Here is a 24558-nt window from a genome sequence, read left to right on the forward strand (position 1 = left end):
CAAAATTGGTGACTTGATATTCCTTATTAGGCAGCTGCCTATGTACAGTAGGCAGCAAACAGCTTACAAGGTTTTGGAACAGAGCTCTTATGTCTCTATTAGAGATGGAAGAGAGTTGCATATATAATCATGGATTGTTAAAATTAAGTATAAAAAATTAAGTATAAATTGTTAATTACCACACACACACATGCACATTAAAATGTACGCTCTTTAAACAACTCAAATTGATTCACTGGGTCCTCAACTCTTCCCTGTGCACTCCTAACTCTATTTCTCAATTTCTTCTAATCACTCGTTTCTTTTCTCATCCTATCGTCTCTCGATGGTGATCCCAGCGGGGAAATGCCTTAGAACAGACGATCTGGAGTCCAGCCCTCTGGGTTTGGTACAATTCAGTGTCAAGTGACTTTCAAAAGTCTAAATTAGACTCAGAATTTCCTCTTAGCTCTTAGTCTTTTTGTGTCAAACAGTTCGTCTCACTTTCCTCTCTGTCTTTCTCTTGTTTTCTGTTCAATTTTATAGCTTTTTTTTTTTTTATTGCTCTTACTCTTGTTTCTTCTTTGTCATTCTCTCTCAGCGTTTCGGGGGCCAGTTGAAGATTTTGCTGGTTTGAAATGTGTGTTTCTTGGGCTATATCTCACTCTCTCTTCTATGCTTTTGCAGTTTTTATGGATAAAGCAGATCTCTGCAGCCTCAGGGTCCATTCAAGGGTTTGAGAGAAAATTCATACTCTCTCAATCATACAAAAATCATGTCAGAGCCATGTTCATGTCATATCCCATGAAAGCCATAACAGCCATGTTTGTCTGTTAAATATATTAACCAGCTTTTATAATTGTCACTTTATAACAATTATATCTTTATATATTCACCATTATAGAAATAATATACTAAATTATATAACAACATTACTATATTTGGTATTTATTTAGTATCTTATATTTGTATTATTATAAATAATGTAGATATTAGGAAAGTTACATTTGCAATGGACAAACATAATACAGTCTTCTAATAATCGAAATGATTATTACTGAAATGCCATTTTTGGAGGTGGTATTTTGGTGATATATTGTGGTTATTTGGTTGTTGCTTTTCTAACCCTGGTTGCTAGTGTGGTTTCTGAGCTGAAAGCTGCTTTATCTAGTCTGGTGCTGCAGGGCTGTTTGTTTCCTCTCTCTTTTCACCCTCTCTTTTTGTTATGTTTCTCTTTTGGCTTGCAATGCAGAGCAGGATAAATGTTACACTTTCTGTATGAACTAATTGATTTCACTCATCCACTTATCTGTCATATTAGTTATTATTAATGATTAATTATTAATTAGTTAGATAACTAAGACAGTATGCAAAAATCACCCTGTTCAGATTAATATGCACTACAGTTGTTCAAGACATGGGAGAAAAACTTATATTTCCTTGTATTTGACAGTGGGAGGGGCTTATAGCAGATGTGTGTTTGAGTGACAGCTCGTGTTGTCTGAAGCTTTACGCAGTGGCTGCCTGTTGCTAGCTGCAGCTTTATTAACAGCTAAACATCAAAACTAATGCTTCTTAATATCCTATGTAACACAACTCACGTTTAAAGCTTCAATTCCACTAAACACGTCATTGAAAAACCTGCAGTTGTTACATCAAGGAACCATTTCTTCCCAATCTAATCCATAAAAATGACTTCTGTTGGAGTACGTCATTTGTCATAACTTGATTTAGTCAGGTTAAATAATTTCAATTTACAGTTAATTTAGATGTTACCACATTAAGTGCTTTTTTCGGTTAGTTGACAAAAATAAAACTTTGTGAAATGGACTCGATATAACATTATTTATTCATATTTTGAATTAGTTATTGTTATATTGTCAAGTTTCAGTGATTTTCAAAATTTCAATTCATTTTTAGTTTTTTTTGAACCAGTTATTCAGTCTTAGTAATTCTAGTACTTAGTACTCTGGTACTTAGTACTTAAAAAAAAAACATTTCTAATTTTCATTTACATTTAAGTTTTGCATCTAACATTTTATTTTACTTCAGCCGTATTTTACAGTAATTAACAAAAATGATTTTTAATATTTTAGCTTATTTTGTTAGTTATTTTAATATTTTTTAGTCTTAGTTTACAATGACAACATTGAGTGCAAATAGTGATATCGATTCTATTCAGACAAAGAATGAACAGAAATAATATTCTATTTATACTATAGGTAAATTGTCTGGGTAATATTGTGTGAAGTTAGTATAAATAGCCTTTTCTAAAACAAGATTGGTTATTTGCACTGTAAGATATGTCACTGGCCAGTGGTGAAAAACATTTTTAGGGTGAATCCCATTTCTCTGTCTTACCCCTTCCCCTTCGTCTTACCCCTAGGCCTTGTCCCTCGAAACCGAGTGTTAAGTGCTAGGGGTGAAAACATACCCCTATGAAATGAGACACCACTTGGTTATGGTTACGTCATCATACACCGTCGCTAGCTGGCTGCTACGTCACCAGAGCCGACAAGTGTTGATCACAAACTTTGGAGTTTAGTTAAAACTGTAGACATGCATGGAGTCCATTCAAGGCTAGTCTGCGGGACTGTTGTGCAAATCAGCAATGTAACGTTAGCATAGCAAACTAGCGATTTTTTAAAAACGTTTCAATTAAGAACATGGTTGCAAATATATATGTACAGGACTGTCTAGAGCACAAAACAAGACTGTCGTAATTTTTAAATAAATTATTTAAGCTGAAAATACTTGAATACTTGATGATCTGGCCGCCATTGTTGCCGGTTGCGCAGTGTGTTCTGGGTACCCCTTGGTTTCAAGTAAGCTCGCGAAAATGCTTGGTTTTAAGGGGTATCTACCACTTCCCCTTAGCCCTACCCCTCGATCAAAACGAGAATTGGGATAGCCCTTACTCTCACGTGAACGCACAAAACTAAGGGGAAGGGGTAAGACAGAGAAATGGGATTTACCCTTAGTTAATCTTTGATCACATTTGCTGTGTGCGTGATGCAGCCATTATTCAAAAACAGATTGATGATGTAGAGAGGCGAAAGAAACTTAGTTAATCTTAAGCCTTGCATGCACTGGCACAGAGCACTGCCTTAAGCAGAAAATATTAGCAGAAGTGCCTTTCTTCAGTGTACATTATAATCCTCTCATATCAGCTGCTATATGCATATAATCCTTAGTCTCCATCTTTTGTGTTTAGTCATCCGTCACCAGGGGCCATGTCTTCTCACGTTTTACCCAAGATACTTTCCTTGTAGCTCTCTTAGGAGTGTAGTAGCACCGAGTAAGCGCTCTGTTGCCATAGCAGCACTGTCAGAGCTGAGAGATGTTATTGTGCGAAGGTTATAGAGAAATTACAAAGCCAAACTCTCTGTAGAATATATGTTTATTTAGCTATTATATCCCGTGTTACATTTCATATGGTATTAGCATAACTGTTCAGCATGAGATATATGATATTTAGTGGTTGGATAGGTGGATATTATATGAAATGCTGGCAGTGAGAAACGTGGGAGGATATTTCCTGTGTGAGAGTCGTGAATGAGGTTTTGTAACTCAGATGTAGGCTGTAAGTTATTTAATTGTAAATGGATTTCACGAGAGCATAATGGAGCTGGTAATGGAGGTTTTACTGTGGTCAGCGATGACGATCGCTCTGGTTAGAGATGACGGGAATGAGAGTCACTGGCTTTTAGCAGAAATATGAGCTCATTGCTAATGTACTACAGTCAACATTTGCTTATATAAAATGTATGTTAATTAATATGAGAGATGGGCCAATGCTAGATAGTGTTAAGGATGTAAAAAAAAAAAGGCCTATAGACTAAAATAGCATGGCAATAGCATTCTCCTTAGACAGCATTTATTTAGACAAAAGTCTGTTTAGTGCATATTTTCATTAAGACATTTTCTTAGGTGTGTTTTACCAATATTGTAGGTGCATTTTAGATATAATTTTAGTATAACCTCAAGCCCCAATGCTCCATTGGTGATATCATGCATATTTAAAGGGATAGTTTAGCCTAAAAATAAAAATTCTGTCATCATTTAGTCATCTTCATATCATTCAGACTCGTTTGGCTTTCTTTCTTATGCGCAACACAAAAGAAGATATTCTGAAGAATTTTTTTTTTTTTGGCCCAATAATGAAAGTCATTTGGGTTTTAAGGTTAGCTTCCCCTAGTGAAGATAAAGATAAATGAGATAAATATACTAAAATGTATTTTCAAATACTTTTATTTAATGCTAAATATACTACAAATACATTTACATATTTATGTACTTAATAAAAATACCCTGCAATTTTACTTTTGGTATACTACACTGGCATACTTAAAGTCTGCTAAATTTGAGCAACTTATTTTGTACTTAATGCACTTTAATTGTGCAGTAGTTGTGCTGAAGTCCAACTAAAGATATACTATTGCATGTATACTCTTATACTGGATTCATTTCTGTGTATGTTATTTTTGGCTCTTGAACATTTTGGACACCATAATATGAACAGCTGAAACATTTTTCTAAATATCTTGTATACATCTTAGTCAGGTTAGATGCCATACCGAATTTAACACAGTTGAAAATGAGGCTGTGAGGGACTGACTTACAGTTTTTACAATGACACGCACTATTTAAAGGTCCTACGTTATGCAGGAGTTTTTATCAACTGGAAGTTTTTTGGAAAGGCGTTTTTGTGAACAGCCTGTTGTAACTGTTTTTAAAAAAAACAGTGTAATCCATAAAGTACTGTACTTCTGTCCCTCACAGCCTCGTTTTCATTCCTGACAAAAATTAAATAAGATGCTGACTGAGGTCCATTTTATTGCAGGGAAAAAAGAAAGTTATATTTTAAAGGGGTTATGACATGGATTTTGTAAATTTATTTTAATATGTTCCTTGAGGTTTACTTGTAATGGTAATAAAGTTTTTGCCCCCCCAAAATAAAAACAAAACAAACAAACAAATACATATGTGGAAAATGATTATTTTCAACCCTTATTCTGGCCCTCTGTCTAAAACAACCTGTTTTAAGGGGCGTGTCCCACTGTTATGATTGGCTACCGTCACTGCATAGGAAACAGTATCAGCGCCCCCTCGTTATTGCATGTGAGTGTTTTGACAACATAATAAAAAAAAACACGATAATTTCCAAAGCATTATGAAATCACTTACTTACGGTTTGTGATGCAGCTGCAGTCAGATCTACTACCACTTCATCTTTCAACAAATGTTTTTTGTGAACTCTCCATGACACTGTGCCTCGTTTACAAAACAAAATGCTCCACTCAATCCTCTGACACAATCCGGGGTGCCATTAAAAATAAACTATCCACTTGTTCCTTACGCTGGGATCCTTCTGATATCTGTACAAAGTCACGAACGAGCTATTTAAACCAAACGCGTCAAAGTGAACGTTCTTTCACTCAATTTGTCCTATTGATGACAGACTCAAGCGCGTGGACTGTGTCAGAAAGCGATCGTGCATCTGTATACTGTATTCAGTGTAGACAAGATAGCGGCAGTGATTGTAATACATCAATTCTGTTTACTTTTGACGTGACGCAACACTCGCATTCAGCGTAATCAAGTGTCAGCCGTTAAGCGACTGAATGCCAGTGGGTGGGGCCTATGGTGAGAAGATGACTATTCATCGATGCCTTGCTCTGGAGGCAGATTTTATGCAAATGTTTGTGCTTGGGTGATGTCATCTTGCTCCTCAGATCCAAAACGAGTCATTTTCAGATCAGGGGTGCCCACACTTTTTTGTGTGGGGATCTACTTTTCAAATGAAAAACTCATCAAGTGACAATAAATGATAAAATACATCTAAAATAAATAAATAAAAAGGATTTCAGGATGTATATTTATATTGCATTAATTAATTTTTTTAATTAAAAAATAAAATAAAATAATGTTTTATTATTATTCACTGTTCATGAAGCCATCAGTGAATAGTCTGTAAGAACAAGCTGTTTGGAGCGTTTGATGCCCGTATGTACATAAGCACCACTGATCCTCACAAACTTCTCCAACACACGTGAGCATCTGATCTAAAACACTTGCTGTATTGAACTACGTGAATATGATGAGCTGTATTCAAGCAGAAATATGATGTTATAGTGATCAGTGCGCCAAGAGCGCACATAAACGGTTCGTTTGCGCATCAATTATAACGGACACAACGCGCGCCTAATGCACGAATTGAGCCACCATTCAGTCTGTATTTCACACAGCGTGATGAGAAACAGTTTGCTCCTCTGAAACACAGAATATCACAGAATACGTAGAGAGGTGGTTCTGTTATTTATTTATAGGCTATAGATTTTTACATTACTTAACATATTAGTCACAACATTAGTGATTATATTATATTTTAGTTTAAGTTATCTCGCACCTCCCTGGTTGAGAACCACTGACCTAAAGCGTGATCTCGCTGTTTTTATTCTCTTATTATGTTTATATTTTATTCTCGCTGTAGTGTTGTTGCTGCCGCCGGCGCCATGTCCTGGAGACACTGTGTTTTGTTGTGAAAGCGAAACTACTTTGGGCTTCCAAAAGAGGACACAACTAGAAATCAGTGGTTAAGTTGTATTTAAAACACTGTTCCAGAACAGTTCAAACCAAATATTCGAGTGTGTGTAGCACATTTTACAGAGGACTGTTTCCTGAACCTGGGAGTAGCCTACCAGATATGCTCAAAGACTGTTTCTATAAAGTGGGGCAATTCCAACTTTGCAAGGATAGTCTGGTACTTCTGACTCGCAGCCTGTAATATGTTTTCATATTTAAAGAATTTGACACTGACTATTCAAACTGACTATTTTGAGCTGTGTAGAGTAGTGCCTGGTGTTTGTCGTTTCTCCGATCACAAATGCAGACATGGTAATGTTTACGCGGCGCGATGCAACGCAATGCGTAAAAAGACAGTTTTCCCCACTGGATGCAACAAATGCCTCATTTGTAATGGGTTTTATTGTTTTTGTGTTGTCGCGACGGGACAATACGGTAAGGGGCGTAACATTTCCGTCCCACGCTTGAGGTTTTCGGCCAATCACAACGCACCGGATAGCTGGCCAATCAGAGCACACCTCGCTTCTCAGAACAATGACCTTTGTAAAAATCGGCACGTTTCAGAAAGGCGGGGCATAGAGGAGCAACAATGTGCAGTATGTGGAAAATAATGTGATTTTTGAACTTTAAACCGCATAAACACATTGCATTACACCAAATACACAAAATAATGTTCTTTTTAGCCACGTCATATGACCACTTTAACAGTACAAAAACCTCTTATATGCCAAAAGGTCAAGGCAAATTTGATTTCTTATGTCATGACCACTTTAATGAGTGAGAGTAAATTATGACAGAATTTTCAGTTTTGGCTGAACTATTCCTTTAAGACAAAGAAAGGATTGCCATTAGTTGCTTGAATGGACTAACAGCATTTTGCTCAATGTACACTAACAAATATAAGACACTGGTGTCAAATAACAGCCCAGATCAATGCATGCATGCCTGTTAAATTTTTCAGACGTGGCTCTCAGGTTGCTGTCATTGGATGGCCGGTGTGTAATGCTGTAGCTGATGGCTGGCGTGTCTCTGTGTTGCCGGGTGCCTGTGCTAGAGCTCTTATTTTATTTCTGCTTGTCCCCTTTACTGGGCTGTGACTGTCTGTTTTTTCTTTGTATCTTCGGCGTTTCTCCTCACATGTGAAATTTCTGGGTCTCTGAATTCAAATTCATTTCAAGCTACATGTCTTTCTCTGTCTTCTTTTCTCTACCTTTCCTTCCTTCTGCTCATCCTTTTCTGTCTGCTTCTCTCTGAACTCTGTGTCTGTCACCCCCTGCCCTTCTTCCCACCCCCCGCACCTCTCTCCCCCTTCCCCGACAGACATATCCGATTACAAGAACAATAACAATAGTGGCCAAGCTGTCAATCAAAGAGGTGATCTCTCCACAGTGACCAATGCTATGACGGGGATGAGCCCCTCTCCATCTCTCTCCGCCCTGTCCAGCCGGGCTGGTTCCATCGGCAGCCTCCATGATCGCATCATGTTCAGCCCAGGGAGCGAGGAAGCCATTGAGAGACTCAAGGTGACTGGCATAAAGCATGAAACCCTGACAGCACTGACTGAAATCCTTCAAATATAAATCTGACAAACATTTGCCTTACAACTTCCGATTAAAGGGCTCATATCATATAAAATGTTTAAGAATAATTTTCCCCTTAGTGTTACTGTACTTACGTGCGGTGTTGTTGTTATTAACTAAATCTATTAAAATTGTTTTCACTAATTGAAATAAAGCTGGAATAAAAGGTGAGAAATGTTGGTTTAGCAACTAACTGAAAAAAAACAAGTTGAAGTACTAATGACTAATACTAAAACTGAAATAAATTAAATCTAAATTGAAATATAAAAAAGCTGATAAAACACCATTACAAAAACTACAATTAAAATGAAAATATAAAAATAAAAGCTAATTTAAAATATTAATAAATACTACAATCATATATAGTGCTGGCCAATATTATTAGAACACTTGGCATATTTAAGAGGTTTCAGTTATTTTTGTTGAATTGGCCATTACAGTCCCATAAAACAAACTATTGCCGGAACTACCTGTGATTGAAGGAATCTGCTGGAACATTGAAAATGATGGACTGGCCCCCTCAAAGTCCGGGCCTCAACCCCTTTGAGCAAATTTGGGGCAAGTTAGAAAATAAACTGGACAGATCTATTGTACATTCAATGGAAAACTTTTGGCTTGAGTTGCAGAAGGCAGAAAGATAACATTAGTATTGAAGTTCTCAGGAAATATATTGACACTATGCCAGAGAGATGAACTGCTGTATAGTTCCTGCAAAAGGTGGACATACCAAATATTAAAATTAAATGTGGATAAAAACAGTACGACTCACTTCATCTGATATTTGTTGTGCTCAATGCAACCATCTGCATGTTTCATTAACATTATGAAATGAAATCATGTTTTGGAGGCAAAAAAAGTCAATATTTTCCGATCTGTCAGGTTTTCTAATAATTTTAGCCACCACTGTATACTGTACTGTAAATAATACTAAAATAACATTGGCTATATAACTGTAACAATTTACCAGTGTGCACCAACATATGCAGACCAACACCTAATAATATCACCAGAATACGGTCACTTCTCAGATATTCCCTGACCCAACAAACCCCGATTGAACATGTTCAGTTCGTGAAAACAAGCGCCGACCAACAGCAACAGATGCTGATAGTGGTAACACACAGCAACAGTGGATTCTACAAAATCCGACAAACGTATCTGTTGCTGTTGGTCAGACTCTGATAGTGCAGTGAGAATCAGCCTTAAAACATTTATGTAAATGGGATCTGTTGATCACATGCCATTTATGGCTCTGGTGATTGGTTCAAAAGAGACTGGTTTCAGAAATGAGCATCTGTTAGTAAAGATGTGAAGACACCTACCCTTGAAATGAGTGAGAATGCGGTCATGTGTTCAAGTTGTCATTCCTATGATATTACAAAGTTGGTTCCATAATGATGCATTCATGAGATTTTTGTTTCAATGAATAAAGCTAAGAAAGTGTTTTTGCGGCCGAGAGTTTCCAGGTCTGAAAGTTACAGTGTATTAACTCTTTAATTCAAAATATTTTACCATATTACCTTACTCCAAAAACTAAATTGACTTTTGCTGTCTAAAAATATAAGTCTCACAAAAACTACCATAGACATGGTGTCATATTTTAACCTGATATTGTTTGTAATGCCAATTTAGGAAACGGAGAAAATTATTGCAGAGCTCAATGAAACCTGGGAAGAGAAGCTTCGCCGTACAGAGGCCATCAGAATGGACAGGTTTGTTGTATGAAGCCTTATGTGATTGTTTAGCAGTTTTAAGTCAACGTATTAAAAGCGTCTATAAATTGGTCTTCACAGAGAAGCACTGCTGGCTGAGATGGGCGTGGCCATGCGTGAGGATGGAGGAACTGTTGGAGTTTTTTCACCAAAGAAGGTAAAGATGTTATAAAGGTTGTACGGAGAAACCGTGTGCAGGTGGACCACAAATTAAGGTTAATATATTTGCTCAAATAACCAAATAAGCCTGTAAATGTCTTTACATTCTTCTTCTGGAAGCCCTCGCAAAGAAAACCTCAGCCCGTTTTTATAGACACGGTTGGGCTGTTCTCTCCCAATGAGGTTGGTTGCCATGGATACTGTGTGGTTACATCCTGATCGCTCCTCTCAGACTGTTCTAATGTACCTCTGTGTGTTTTCCCCATTAGAGCTCTTTTAAATGCGCCTGTGATCTTTATTTAGGGATCTGTTGCTCATTACTCTCTGATATGAATGTTGATGTGCTGCAATTCCTTCTAGTCTTTATAGTAAACTTTAAAGCACTTTGAAGACTTCAGATCTCAAGCATCATGGCCACATGATGCTTTTAAAGGCTTTCCCGTCTGGAATCTTACGCAATTTGGTGATATCTAAATCTAATCGCATGCATTTTCATGGATTTCGATATTGAAACTTGATGTAAAGACAGCTGTCTCAGTAAACTTGTTTTAAAATCTAATTTTCCTCTTTTAAAAGGATGTCTACATAAATTTCGAAAGTGCTCGCAAGGCAGCACTACTCTGATATTTTGCAAACATTTTGGCTTGAGTTTGTTTTAGAGTTTGTTTGATATATAATATATATATTATAGCGATTAGTCTTCTTTCTTACATCTTTTTGCAAAAAGATCGTCTCAGCAATTAACGTATAATCCAAAGATCCAATCAATTCCCAATGGTCTAAAGCAAAAATTCCTGCCATTCATTATTACTCATTCAAGAAGCCATTTACACAGATATACTGTACATCACAACAGGGAGAAAAGACGAATGGAGTTACCATTTTATGCTGACTATAGCCATTTATAGTCAGATTTAGACAGATCTGTGCAATGAAGGTATTGATTCTACTACAAAACTGACAGAAAACAAGATGCCTTCTCATTGTAATGACAACAGCATTCCATCATTACTGTGGCATTTAGCATTAAACACAAAACCAAAGCATAAAAACCTAAACTTGCCTGAAACTTTAGGACTATTCAGTTGCTGCCTTGCAAGCATTGGTATTTCATTCAGTAAATACAAAACCTATGATGTTGATTTTGAATTAATTTGGGCCCTGGTTATAGACACCCCACCTGGTGAATCTAAATGAAGATCCTTTGATGTCTGAATGTCTCCTGTATTACATCAAAGATGGAATTACCAGGTTAGTGCCAATCCAAGCTTCTTATTTTCTCTGTTGTGCATATAAATCACACATTCTTCTGTTCAGTAGATTTAGTACTAAGGTGTCTGATATGTTGCTGTACTCAGGGTGGGGAGAGAGGATGCCAACAGTAGACAGGACATTGTTTTGAGTGGTCACTTCATCAAAGAAGAACACTGCACTTTCACCAGCACCACTGGACCTACTGGAGAAGGTTTTTTAATGATGCACTTTGCAATCTCATATACTCATACACATATATGCCACAGTCCTTAGACTGGTCTTCCTGTTTTTTACAGCCGTCATTCTTGAGCCGTGTGAGGGAGCAGAAACTTATGTCAATGGAAAGAGAGTAACAGAACCCACTGTTCTCAGATCAGGTCTGTTTACACTTTTCCCTCACCTGCTACAATACTTTTTCAAAGCATTATGAGTTGGTTCCAATTACGTAGGTATTTTTATTTTATTTATTATGATTTCATTTTTATTTAATACATTTTTTTTTTCATTGCAAAATAATTTGTTTATTTATGATTTCTTTTTTAAATTAATTTATTTATGATTTCATTGTTCATTTATTTATTATTTCACTTTTTAAAATAATTTCTTATTTCATTTTTTAAAATTAATTCATTTATGATTTCATTTTTAAATTTATTTGTTTGTGATTTCATTTTTAAAATATTTTCTTATTTATAAACTAACATTTAAAACAATTATTTTTGAAATTGGTATGCCATTTCGCATAAACACTTTTATGCATATCTGTGTAGAATGAAACAGTCTGTGTACATTTTTTTTGTATTGACATTTGTAGGGAACCGAATCATTTTGGGCAAGAGCCATGTGTTCCGCTTCAACCATCCAGAGCAGGCTCGTCAGGAACGTGAACGAACCCCCTGCGCTGAGACACCAATGGAGCCTGTAGACTGGGCCTTTGCTCAGAGAGAACTTCTGGAGAAACAGGGCATTGATATGAAACAGGAAATGGATCAGAGGTAAAGGAAACTTGACAGGATATTCAAGAATAAGTTTAAAGGGGTCATATGACATTACTAAAAAGAACAGTATTTTGTGTGTTTGGTGTAATGCAATGTGTTTATGCGGTTTAAGTTTCAAAAAACACATTATTTTCCACATACCGTACATTATTGTTGCTCCTCTCTGCCCCGCCTTTCTGAAACACGTTCTGAAAAGCGAGGTGTGCTCTGATTGGCCAGCTATATCCAGTGCATTGTGATTGGCCGAATACCTCAAGCATGTGACATAAATGTTACTCCCCTTACCATATTTGGAAACACACAGCATCTCCACAACATGACAGTGGCGGTAACAATACTACAACGAGAATAAAAGTTACGCCTTCTTTCGTTGCGTATACATTTGGGCAGTGTTATGCAAATCTTCAAACACAGTGACGTAGATTTGTGGGGGCGTGTTTGAATGAGGCATTTTAGGAAGGCATGAACAAGTCTTAACTTTTATAAAGATATGCCTTTAGGTTTGAGACTTTAAACTTTGAGACTTTATGGATCTTATATATGCACAAACAGCTTGTAACACTCCAAAGACAAAGGAAAAATGAAATTGCGTCATATGACCCCTTTAAGATGTGACATTTGTGTTGTCAGAGTCATCAGCTCTTTGTTTGTATAGACTGCAGGAACTTGAGGATCAGTATCGCAGAGAGAGAGAAGAGGCCAACAATCTACTGGAGCAACAGAGATTAGTAAGTGACGTAAACAACATAAAGAGCTTAAAATAAAACTTTTTCCCCCCCTATACTCATAACTTTACAATTAAGTATGATATGACACTTTTTTTAGTTTTGATATTTAACTATACTGTATGTCTTTTACAGGACTATGAGAGCAGGTTAGAAGCCCTGCAGAAGCAGGTAGATCGTTATTACCCTGATGCAGCAGAGGAAGATGAAGAACCTGAGGAGGAAGGTGACTAGATTGTGAATGGCAAAAATTGAACTGATCACAATGACACAGTTTAAATAACTCAGCCTCTTGTATTTCAATCTCTTATACCCATAGTGCAATGGACTGAGAGGGAAACAGAACTGGCGCTGTGGGCTTTCCGTAAATGGAGATGTTATCAGTTCACATCTCTCAGAGATCTGCTTTGGGGCAATGCCATCTTCCTCAAGGAGGCCAATGCCATTAGCGTAGAGCTAAAGAAGAAGGTGAAGCTTTAGAAAGACCAGAAAGAACTGTATCACTCTGCTAAACCTTTAAAATATGACAGCGTCTTTATCGATTTTGCCTAATGTCACTTACAGGTTCAGTTCCAGTTCGTGTTATTGACGGACACGCTTTACTCTCCACTTCCTCCTGACCTGTTACCACCCGAGACAGCTAAAGACCGTGAGAAAAGCCCATTCCCTCGCACCATTGTGGCTGTTGAAGTCCAAGATCAGAAAAATGGAGCCACACATTACTGGACCCTGGAGAAGCTCAGGTAATTTTTTTAGAGAATAAACTTCTGTAAAGCAGATTAGTACGGAGCCCCGCACATGACATGCAGGAAAAAAATAGTAGGCTAAATCGTGTGCACTATTTACTATTTTGTTCCCTCGATTTATAAATTGTGCACACTATTTACTAATTCGTTCCCTCGATTTGCTATATCGTGCACACGATTTATAAATCAACGGAACGATTTAGCAAATCGAGGGAACGAATTAGCAAATCGAGTGCATGTTTTAGTAAATTGTGCGCACAATTTATTAATTTTTTCTTGCATGTCATGTGCAGGGCTCGGTAGATTAGGCTACTTACACTTTCACTAAACTATTTCTTGTGAACTATCAGTATCCGACAGTGGGCAGGTGTTACAGGAGATTCTTTTGTGAAGCAACTAATGATATTTCCACAACATTTCGAAATTACTGGTTTATTTGATGTTTTAAACAGTTTAAAAATTTTTGAATAAAATGGCAGACACCTCTGTTTTGCTAAAGCTAATTTTATAGTTAGCATTTTAAGTATCCTGGCCCAATGGCCCATTTAGATTTTTCATATGTCTCATATTTCATCTCAGTCTGCTCTTTACAGACACGTTTGACTCTTTGGTACCCACTACATTTACAATTTTATTCTTTGTTGTGGTGGAAATAACACAAAAACTGAGCGACAGTCATATTTTGCGTTGTTATACATGTTTATAAAGTATTTTCACATAGTAATTACTGAAATCGTTTGGTATTTCATGTTTTGTTTTATTTTGATAGTTTTACAAATATAATAATCATTATTTGAATCATGTAATCACATATTTTAGGATTCAAAGTCTAAGATTTGAGTAAAACCATAAAAGGTACATAAAAGGTGTTCGAAAAGTAGCAAAAAATAATGAAGCCATATTATTTCAGGACAACAACAATAAAATATGTTACTTGTACTAAAAATCGAGTTTTGAGACACAAAATGCTCATGGTTGAAGAAAAACCCAGCTACACTTTGAGTCATGGCTTTCATAGTATAGCCAGTATTTACATTACAAATGATGTGTAATGCTGCCCCCTGCAGGCAGAGGCTGGATCTGATGAGAGAGATGTATGATCGTGCTGCTGAGGTGCCTGGCAATGCTCTTGAAGACTGTGACAGTGTGCTGACTGGAGGTGATCCGTTCTACGACCGGTTTCCCTGGTTCCGTCTGGTTGGAAGGTGAGTTGTAAGGTTACATCAGAGCATGGCTAGACAGACCCGCTGGTGTTTAGTACAGAATGCCCCTGCACTCTCTGACTACTGTCAGATAAAAACCACATGATCAACAAATCCTGTCGGATTTCTCCTCAAACTATGTTTCATTTGAATGGCCCATTGAAAGTGAATTCACATCTGTTATGCAGAACAAAATGAGCAATTCTCATTGTGTTTTTGTAATTGTAATAGCAGAGCATTTTGCAAGCCTGAAAAACTGCTGGAACGAGAAAATGCAATAATATGTAATGTAATACACATGTAATGAAAATGTAATAAGCTATGGTTAAAGCTGATCTCTACAGGATATATGTAATTTTGCTAATTCCTCTGAGGAATAAGTCCAGCGTTCTTGCCCACACACTTTTTAAGAGTGCAAGATTTTTGATGCTGCTTTATTCAGAAGAGCATGAAATCGATTTTCCATGCACTTTCAAATTAGGTCACACGCTTCCCATTACCCTGTCTACTTCAGAGCTCTATGACTTACTGTTAATCTTGCCTTTACTATATCTTTAAAGAGTAGTTCACACAAAAATGAAAATTCTGTCCTCATTTAATCACCCTTATGTTGTTCCAAAACCGAATGGCTTCTTTCTTCCGTGGATCTCGAAAAGAGAGATTTTTTTTTTAATTATGTACTTTGCTCTTTTCCATGCAATTACAGTAAGTGCAAACTGGAACCATATCTCCAAGATGTATGATAGCTCTGCGTGACAAACAGATTTTGAATGGTTATTCACTGATAATATTTCTCTGAATCAGTAGCTTAGGGGAGTCATTATCATTTAGACTGGTTTTGTGAACTACATCAACCGATTCATTGAAAAGATATGCATCACGAACCAGACATCACTTCTTCTCTCTTGAATACACCAAGGAGAGCTCGGGTGTGTGTGAGTGAACCTTTTCAATAAATAACTTTTTTGGTCGAGATTTTGATCTGTTCCTCACACAAAGCCATTTTATGATGTCAGAAGACTTATCGTGACCGAACTGCCTTTACTTTTATGGTGTTTTTGTGGAGCTTGACAGTCCCCATTCTTATTCACTTTCATTATATTGAACATATTGGCTGATATATTTCATATTTTCTAAGTATCCGAAAAGAAAACAGATTTGGAACGACATGATGATGATATTATTTGAGAAAGTTGACAGTTTTTACATTTTGGTTGAACTATGCCTATATACACTCTCATTTAAAAGTTTGGGTTTGGTACGTTTGTTGCAATGTCTCACCAAGCCAGAATTGATTTGATCAAAAACAGTGAAATATTCTCTTAATTTCATTTTTACATTACTCCAGTCTTTAATGTCACAGGATCTTTCAGAAATTTCTAATTATTATCAATTTTAAAAGCAGTTGTGCCATATTTGTTAGGATTGTTTGATAAATACAGAGTTCAAAAGAACAGAATTTATTTGAAAATAGAAATATTTAGTGATATTACAAATGTCTTTACTGTCTCTTTTCATCAAACTGTCACTTGAATAAAAAGTATGAATTTCTTTTAAAAAGCCAAACTTTTGAAAGGTAGTGTAATATTGGACAAACATAATGGAATCCTGTTACAGGCTGCTGTTCACATTACTGATGAGTGTTTTTTTTTTGGGTTGTGTATGTGTTGTATGCCCATGACCCAGCTATTGGCCTATTGAAAGAGTTTACTTACCCACTTGCGAACAGAAACAATTAAAAAGACAGATGGCCCCTCATACTAACTGGGCTCCCGTGTCTTTGGCTACACCAGAAACCCCCTTTTCTCCACATGCCTTAGTGAGCAAGCGAGCGACCCTAACTCCTCCCCCACCCCCTCTGAGCCCACATCAACCTCTGAAATCACTGAGCTGGTCCAGTCGTGGTCTGACAACAGGGTGGGGACAGAGTTGGATGACTTGGACGATGATTTCTTATCGGATGACCCATGCTCGGATTTTGAGGAAGAGGAGGAGGGGGAGGAGGATGATGATGATGATGATGATGAGGGAGAGCTCTGCAGAAGCTCCGGCAAAGCTGAGGACCCGTTTTACGATCGCTCACCGTTGTTCAGTGTAGTGGGAAGGTTGGTGAGGTTTCAGGAGCATGCTGGGAAAGGAAACTAGCTCTTTCACACTGAGACTGGGTTGTTGTACAACAGTTCCTTTTTTAAACTGGGTATTGCACAGCACTCACACAAACTGTAATGTGTATACAGTGTAATGTATATACAATATGTACACTTAAACATGAAACACTTTGCTTACATAATGATAACGCTTACGTTCATACACAAACACATAACTGAAAAAGGTATATGTTAGACATATGCAAATAGGATGATAGTTTAGAATGAATAAAATCTGTACATCTCTTCTGAGTGAGCTTTTAAATAAAGAAGTATAAAAGTAAATAGAAATGTTATTGACCTAGTATAGAGCTGTGAAATAAAAGGACAAGAGACAATGGTCAATTTGAGATTTTTTTTATTTACAGTATTTATTTATTTAGTGCAAATTATACAGAGATCTTGGCGTTTGGGTTTATGATGTGACAAATGTCACATTGGTACAAATGTACAAAAAATGAAGCACTCCGAAAAAGAAAATCTAAAAAATAAAATAATATTCTAAATACACATTTGAAAAATCAAGTCAAATCCATTGTAGCTTGGCATCATATTTATTATTATATTATTATTCATTAAAAACAATGAATCTTTTTTTTTTTTTTTTTTAATTATTACAAATATTTGAAAAAACATTTTTCGTCAAATTAATGTCATGTGGTGTGATCAATATGCAGAAATAAAACAGGAAATAAGATATAGGCCCTGTCCCAAATGGAACACTTCATGTGCACTTTCGGTCTTGCGGACTTACATTGGCCGTCACGTGCACGTGTCCGTTAAGTCCACGAGACCGTAGGGCAGGGGTGCCCAACCCTGTTCCTGGAGATCTACCTTCCTGCAGAGTTCAGTTCCAACCCTGATCAAACACAACTGTCTTTAATTATCAAGTGCTCTTTCAGATCCTAATTAGTTGGTTCAGTTGTGTTTGATCAGGGTTGGAGCTGAACTCTGCAGGAAGGTAGATTTCCAGGAACAGGGTTGGGCACCCCTGCCGTAGGGTGTCACATTCATCATTTTGGCGAATGCGCCCTCGATACGCACTTCTGCCGAGCCTGCACTGGGGCGAGCTTCGCAGCAGACTTCTACCCGGCAGTCAAAGCGGCATTACGTCACGAAAGTGTGGACTCAGAGGAAGACCATGAGGGTTTAGGCTGTCATTTGGGACAGGGCCATAGAGGGGACCCCTGCAGACCCTCATGGCTTTGTGTCAGGGTTAAAAAGTCTATTAAAATGTTAAATGATTTATGACAAGGTAAAGTTATTTTAGGTTGTAATGGGTCGGTTCAGGTTGTTATGTAATGCGACACACACACACACAAAAATATATTTATGAATTAATAATTCATGATGTTTGTTCAAAAATACTTTTCAATAATTATTAAGATGTGTACACTTTTTATTTGATGGTTACATCATATGTCCTCTTGTGGAAACAATATTAATACATTTCTAAGAATTGAGAGCACATGTGTTTTAAACAACATTTTCTTGGCGCCTACTATTTGTCAATGACCCTTGTGGCAAATCTGTTTGTGACGTTGTTGAAATCTCTTAAGGAGACATAAGGGTCTTTGGTCTGAAGAAAAATCTGAGTAGAAAGTCTCCACTTGATTTCCATCTCATTGCTGTAGGAGAAACCTTTATGATGTTAAAAAGATGTGATTTGTCTTTCCTATGGGAAGAATTCCTGGATTTTAGTCAGCATGTCTGGACTTTACCCCGTCTTCTCCCATTATCATACATTTGACTTTCATCTGATCGCTGCAGACACACACCTTGAGCTTCTGGGTTTCATTTCGGCCAAATGATTGTGATAATTGAAATCAGAATTGGCTGGATGTCAGCGGCACCACCCAGCGTAGCTATGGCCCTCGCATCACGCCAAGGTCTGTGTCCCAGCTTTACATGCACCGCATCACTTCTTCAAAGGGGTCCGTCAGCTTTGAAGTGCTATCGCCAAACACTCATATTAGCTGTTTGTTTTGTGTACCGCAGAAACAAACAAGACCAGATTTTCGTTACATGGCATGAATGTCTGATGAATGAGAAAATAGCTATTCATCTAATGACTTACTAATTGGTTCCCGTAATTCAGCCGCTTGGTTAACTACGAGAGTTCACATATCTCAAGATGAAAGAGCTGGTTTCTAGCACAGCTGTCTCTCTTCTAGGCATGTGAGATCATATGCAGTATTTCAACCTTTTTTGTGAGATTTTACATGGAAACCTTTGATGAATTGGCTCACTCTTTTAAGTTGCGCTTGTGCAATGCACTGCACAATTGTGACAGTATGGCCGCTTTTTTGCAGTATCTTATTTACCTTTATTTTTTTGGTATTTGCTAATGGCATTGTCTGTTCATGCTCACAGTGTCCAGTACTATTACATTTTATGTCACCTCGTTCACCTTTTTTGTCACAAGCATGCTTTTTTGTACCTCACCAAACCCCCTTTTTTGTTCAGCACTGCCGTATCATTCAGTGTCTACACGTGGAGGATGGGCAATGTAGTCCTTGACGGTAGAACCAAAGTTAGGGTCTTTGGGTTTTAAACAGTCCTATTTCTGGTTCTGATCAAGGATGTATAGATTATCCAAATACCCCAATCATTCACTCAAAAACATATTTAACCACAAAAGCTGTTTCATATAGTCTGTACATTTGACACATAGTGAAGTCCTACACTGTAAAAAAAATAGTTGTTTCAACTTAAAATAATTTGTTACCCCGCTGACTTAAAATTTTTAGTTTATTCAACTAAAATATTCCAGATGTCCCTTAAATTTTAAGTCAGCTTGGTAACAAATTATTTTAAGTTGAAACAACTTTTTGGAATATTTTTTTTATTTTTTTTTACAACATTGAGACCACTAGGCAAAGTTGTACATTTTATACAAATAATGTTATCAGTACTACAATTTGAGTGAAAGGGTGAGTTGAGCAATTTTCAGAAAGTTTTGTTTGTGGAAGCTACTTTTATTCTGTGACCTGCAGTAGAAATAGTATGGAATCTTAAGTATTTCTTTTTTTATTTCTATTTTTTTTTTATCGTTCAAAGGTTGGGGTCGGGAAGATATTTTGTTTTTGAAAGAACGTATGCTCACCAAAAGCTGCATTTATTTGATCTAAAATAGGTTTAAAAAATGTTTTCATTTAAAATAACTGTTTTCTATTTATATAATGTATTTTAAAATGTAATTTTTTCTTGAGATGGCAAAGCTGAATTTTCAACAGACTTCACTCCAGTCTGCAGTGTCACGTGATCCTTCAGAAATCATTCTAATATGCTGATTTGGTGTCTTCTTCTTTGCTGAATACAAATATTAATTTCTTTCAAGAAAAAAACAACAACAACAACAACTTTAGAGCTGTAGTGTACATTACATTTTTCAAAATCCTTAACCTTTCTTTATTTTGTAGTTTTAAATGAAAAGTAATCCTCAATTTTCAATGTGGTCTCAGATTTCTTTTCTTTTCTGCACTTCAATCCCATGCTCCTTAAACTTACCCAAAATCTTAAAAATACTCACACCTTCTGTTTTATATCATGTACCCTGATTTGTGAGGAATAATCATGTTCAGGGCCACAGCAGTGCCTGCTTGTGTCTGTATGTTGCTCAGTGTTGTGTCTGTCCTGTTTGCTGTACAGTCGATCCCTTGGACACACATTTTCTTCTTCCTTCTCTCCTTTAGGGCATTTGTGTATTTGAGTAATCTGCTCTATCCTGTGCCCTTGGTCCATCGGGTTGCCATCGTCAATGAGAAGGGAGAGGTCAAAGGTTTCCTCAGAGTAGCAGTGCAGGCAATATCAGGTAAGATTAGGACTGCAAGTATCTTGCAGAACCTACTGGTGAGTAGAGGGACATATATTTGGGACAATGTATCATTTTATTGTCTAGTATCAAAATGTTGAATCATTTTAAATTAATGGTGTTTTTAAAGATTAATTTCAAGTTAAATGATGACAGTAGTAATGTAAATGTAAAATCAGGGGAAATTAGCATGCACTTTTAAATATTCAGTAATTTAAAAAAAACTTTAATATTGGTAGATGCATCTTTAGTTTAAGGGAACAGATTTTATTTGGTGTTACAGGATGTGTTTAGACCAGAGGGATATGTGTGTACAGTATGAAGGGCAAACTGTGTGTGACTTCTTGAGGAAGTGATGTGAAGGTGCTCTGGTTTTTCCTCCAGCCGATGAAGAGGCACCAGACTATGGCTCTGGTGTCCGACAGTCAGGCACTGCCAAGATTTCTTTTGAAGACCAGCAGTTTGAGAAGGTAACATTTTAACACTTATAATGAAGCAATTTCACAGAAAGGGTAGACCAAGCTGAAAAGACCAGCTTAAATTTCAATGCTAATTCAGGCTGCATTTTACTGGCTTTAATGGTCTTTCTTGTCAAGCTGGTTGACTACTTTGATAGTAGCATTTTGAAGATGCTGAGAACAAAACAAACCTGGAAACATCAGAGCATTTAAAAGTGTTATTTCCAGTAATTGAAGTAACTGAAATGAATGAAATGTTAAAAAGTAATGGAAATTTGGGTCCCACTTTATATTAGGTGGCCTTAACTACTATGTACTTACATTTAAATTAATCATTTGACACAATGCACTTATTGTGTACATACATGTTTTTACATTGTACTTATATTTTTAAAAATACCTATATGTAGTTACATCTGTAATTGATTTCTGTAATTACATTTATAGTTACACTGTTGACCAATCCCTCACACCTTAACCCACCCTTAAACCTACCCATACCACCAAACCTGTCCTTAAAGTGGTTTGCAATACAATATGACCACAATAAGTACATTGTACTTATTTTTGATGTAAGTACATAGTAGTTAAGGCCACCTAATATAAAGTGTCCGAAATTTGTATAGCCAATATGAACTTTTTTAGTTATGCTAGTTAATTTTTTTTTGTCTTGAAATGTGAGTGAATTTTCAATAAAACTATTTTTTCTCTCAAAATTCTTAAATTATAGTAAAGTCATGGAAAAAACATGTAAATTGATAGGTCAAACGTGTGAGAACCATAAGAACGTACACTTGTGATGAGCTATGCTGATCTTGTCTTACTTCAAGTGTTTCTATTTCCTGTTGAGCAGTTCCAGTCAGAGTCCTGTCCTTCTGGTCTTTCACGTGCTGCTGTCTCTCAGGAAGAGCTGCGAATTGTGGAGGGTGAGGGCCAAAATGCAGAGATGGGACTATCAGCGGATGAGGTCAACAATAATACCTGTACAGGTAAGAAACATTGAACATTCTGGACATATTAAATGAAAATTGTGTTTGGGATTGGTATTTTTTAAATGTATTTTATGCTCACCAAGGCTACAATTATTTGACCAAAAACACAGTAAAACAGTAATTTAGCTTCTTATTAAAAACAATTATCACATTTAAAAACATTTTACAGCTTAGTATTTTTTTGGAAACCATGATAAATGTTTTTGAATAGAAAGAACAGCATTTATTCAAAAAAAATATTTTGTAACATTATTGTCTTTGTTGCCTCTTTTGATCAATTTAATACATTTTTGCTGAATAAAAGTATTAATGGTAGTCTGAGTAAGCAAAAAACACAACATATGTTTGTGATACTGTAGTCTGCGTCTATATGCCAGCTTCAGCTGTCCCATGGAGTTTTCATATTTCTTTGACTTGACATCTTTTCTTTCATGTGCTTTTCACAGCTAACCCAGAGGAACTGGACAGCCCTGTCAAAACTGGACTTGATGGCATACTGGACGGCGCTCTGGATCACTTGAGGATTGGAGAAGTCTTTACATTCAGAGTTACTGTGCTGCAGGCATCAAGCATATCCGCAGAATACGCAGACATATTCTGCCAGTTCAAGTAAGTGCCTCTGTTCTGTTCTGAAGTCTGTTTCCACTAGCGGACATTTTACTTTCATTAAACTTCTCGTTTGTAGTTTTATTCACAGGCACGACGAAGCGTTTTCCACAGAGCCGTTGAAGAACACTGGACGTGGTCCACCACTTGGCTTCTATCATGTGCAAAATGTATGCTTTACACTAAAACACACAGCACCACGTCACACTGATTTTATTAGACTGAGGGTAAAACACTTGTTTCTCTGACTTTCCAGATTGCCGTGGAAGTGACTAAGTCTTTTATAGAGTACATAAAGACTCAGCCAATCGTGTTTGAAGTGTTTGGACATTACCAGAAGCAGCCTTTCCCTCCGCTCTGCAAAGATCTCATTAGGTAGATCCAGGCTATATTTATTATTTCCAACTCTGATTAATACATGCTACAAATGTCTGGATTTATCCATCAAATATACTGAAATGACAGCCAGATCTTTCTTTTTTTTTTTCAGCCCGTTGCGCCCATGCAGACGACAGTTCCCAAGAGTCATGCCTCTTTCCAAACCAGGTGAGGGCAATGAATATTAATGACCATTTTTTATGACCATTAACATAGAAGCCCCTCCTTTTCACTTCATAGGCCACTGGATGTTTTTAAAAAAAAAATGCTATTTGTTTTTTTAAAGGGGACATCAGATGGGGGCATTCTTATCACTATATGGTGGTTGTGTACACACACTGCCAAGCCAACACACATTTATGTTCAAACTGAATTTTGCATCTGATGACCCCTTTAATGTCTCCTGCCAAATTACATTGAGGCTGAAACTGTTTAGCACATATTCTTGGCTTCGTCCTTTGTGTTGCCTGTTTTATGTTGCTTTTTGGGGTCCATGTGCCCATGTCACAGTCTTTATGTTGTTGGTGGTGGGTGTAGCCGCAGATAACGACACCCCTCCTGATCGGGAGAAGAACCTGGAGCTGATTCGCTACCTGCTGCCAGAGGTCTTCAATGGGACTCTGGTGGACTCTCTGTCAAGCCACGCCCTCAATGCAGCAGGCGTGGCTGTTTCCTACCTCCTTGAGGGGGAGGAGCAAGCCAGACTGCCGGCCCCGCCCTTGTCTATCTGTTCAGTAATAAAAGCGCAGAAGCCGGGTCTGTAAAGGTTCTGAGTGCCTAAGGCCAAAGGATGTCCCTGAAACTGAACCTCTGGTCTGTCTAATGCATGTATAATATAATATAATATACTCAATTTGGTGATTAAGAAACATTTCTTCGTATCATTAGGAAATGTTTGTGTGCTTAATATTTGTATGGAAACAGTAGTACTTTTTTCAGGATTTTTTTGATGAATAGAAAACTCAAAGGCACATCATTTATTTGAAATAGACATCTTTAGTAATATTACAAATGTATTTATTGTCACTTTTGATCAATTTAATGTGTCCTTGATATGTTTTTTTTCCTTTTTTCAATACTTACCCAGAACTTTTGAATGGAAATGTATCTCAGTTTTCTTAAAAATATTAAGCAGCACAACTATTTTTAACATTGAAAAGAAATATTTCTTGATCACCAAATCAGCATATTAGAATAATTTCTGAAGGATCACATTACACTGA

The 24558-nt window shown here is 36.9% G+C and overlaps 1 protein-coding gene across 23 annotated transcripts in view; it reads left to right on the plus strand.

The window, feature by feature from the left end:
• Positions 1 to 24558, plus strand: part of kif1aa (kinesin family member 1Aa) — an 84944-nt gene that overhangs the window by 38413 nt on the left and 21973 nt on the right. For 2 of the 23 annotated variants that reach the window (XM_058779706.1, XM_058779708.1), the window contains exons 15-37: positions 581 to 619; positions 7885 to 8087; positions 9777 to 9856; positions 9938 to 10013; positions 10136 to 10198; positions 11187 to 11266; positions 11374 to 11480; positions 11566 to 11646; positions 12084 to 12264; positions 12923 to 12995; positions 13128 to 13218; positions 13312 to 13460; positions 13557 to 13735; positions 14806 to 14943; positions 16734 to 17045; positions 20783 to 20901; positions 21265 to 21371; positions 22213 to 22348; positions 22798 to 22960; positions 23037 to 23127; positions 23214 to 23332; positions 23448 to 23503; positions 23873 to 24091. In XM_058779706.1, the coding sequence (XP_058635689.1) occupies positions 581 to 619; positions 7885 to 8087; positions 9777 to 9856; positions 9938 to 10013; positions 10136 to 10198; positions 11187 to 11266; positions 11374 to 11480; positions 11566 to 11646; positions 12084 to 12264; positions 12923 to 12995; positions 13128 to 13218; positions 13312 to 13460; positions 13557 to 13735; positions 14806 to 14943; positions 16734 to 17045; positions 20783 to 20901; positions 21265 to 21371; positions 22213 to 22348; positions 22798 to 22960; positions 23037 to 23127; positions 23214 to 23332; positions 23448 to 23503; positions 23873 to 24091 (2862 nt within the window). The remainder of the gene's footprint in view (positions 1 to 580; positions 620 to 7884; positions 8088 to 9776; positions 9857 to 9937; positions 10014 to 10135; positions 10199 to 11186; positions 11267 to 11373; positions 11481 to 11565; positions 11647 to 12083; positions 12265 to 12922; positions 12996 to 13127; positions 13219 to 13311; positions 13461 to 13556; positions 13736 to 14805; positions 14944 to 16733; positions 17046 to 20782; positions 20902 to 21264; positions 21372 to 22212; positions 22349 to 22797; positions 22961 to 23036; positions 23128 to 23213; positions 23333 to 23447; positions 23504 to 23872; positions 24092 to 24558) is intronic. The other 21 variants (XM_058779717.1, XM_058779718.1, XM_058779724.1 and 18 more) reach the window with 17 other exon arrangements.

This window comes from Onychostoma macrolepis, chromosome 06, assembly GCF_012432095.1.
Source record: "Onychostoma macrolepis isolate SWU-2019 chromosome 06, ASM1243209v1, whole genome shotgun sequence".
NCBI classification, from domain to species: domain Eukaryota; kingdom Metazoa; phylum Chordata; class Actinopteri; order Cypriniformes; family Cyprinidae; genus Onychostoma; species Onychostoma macrolepis.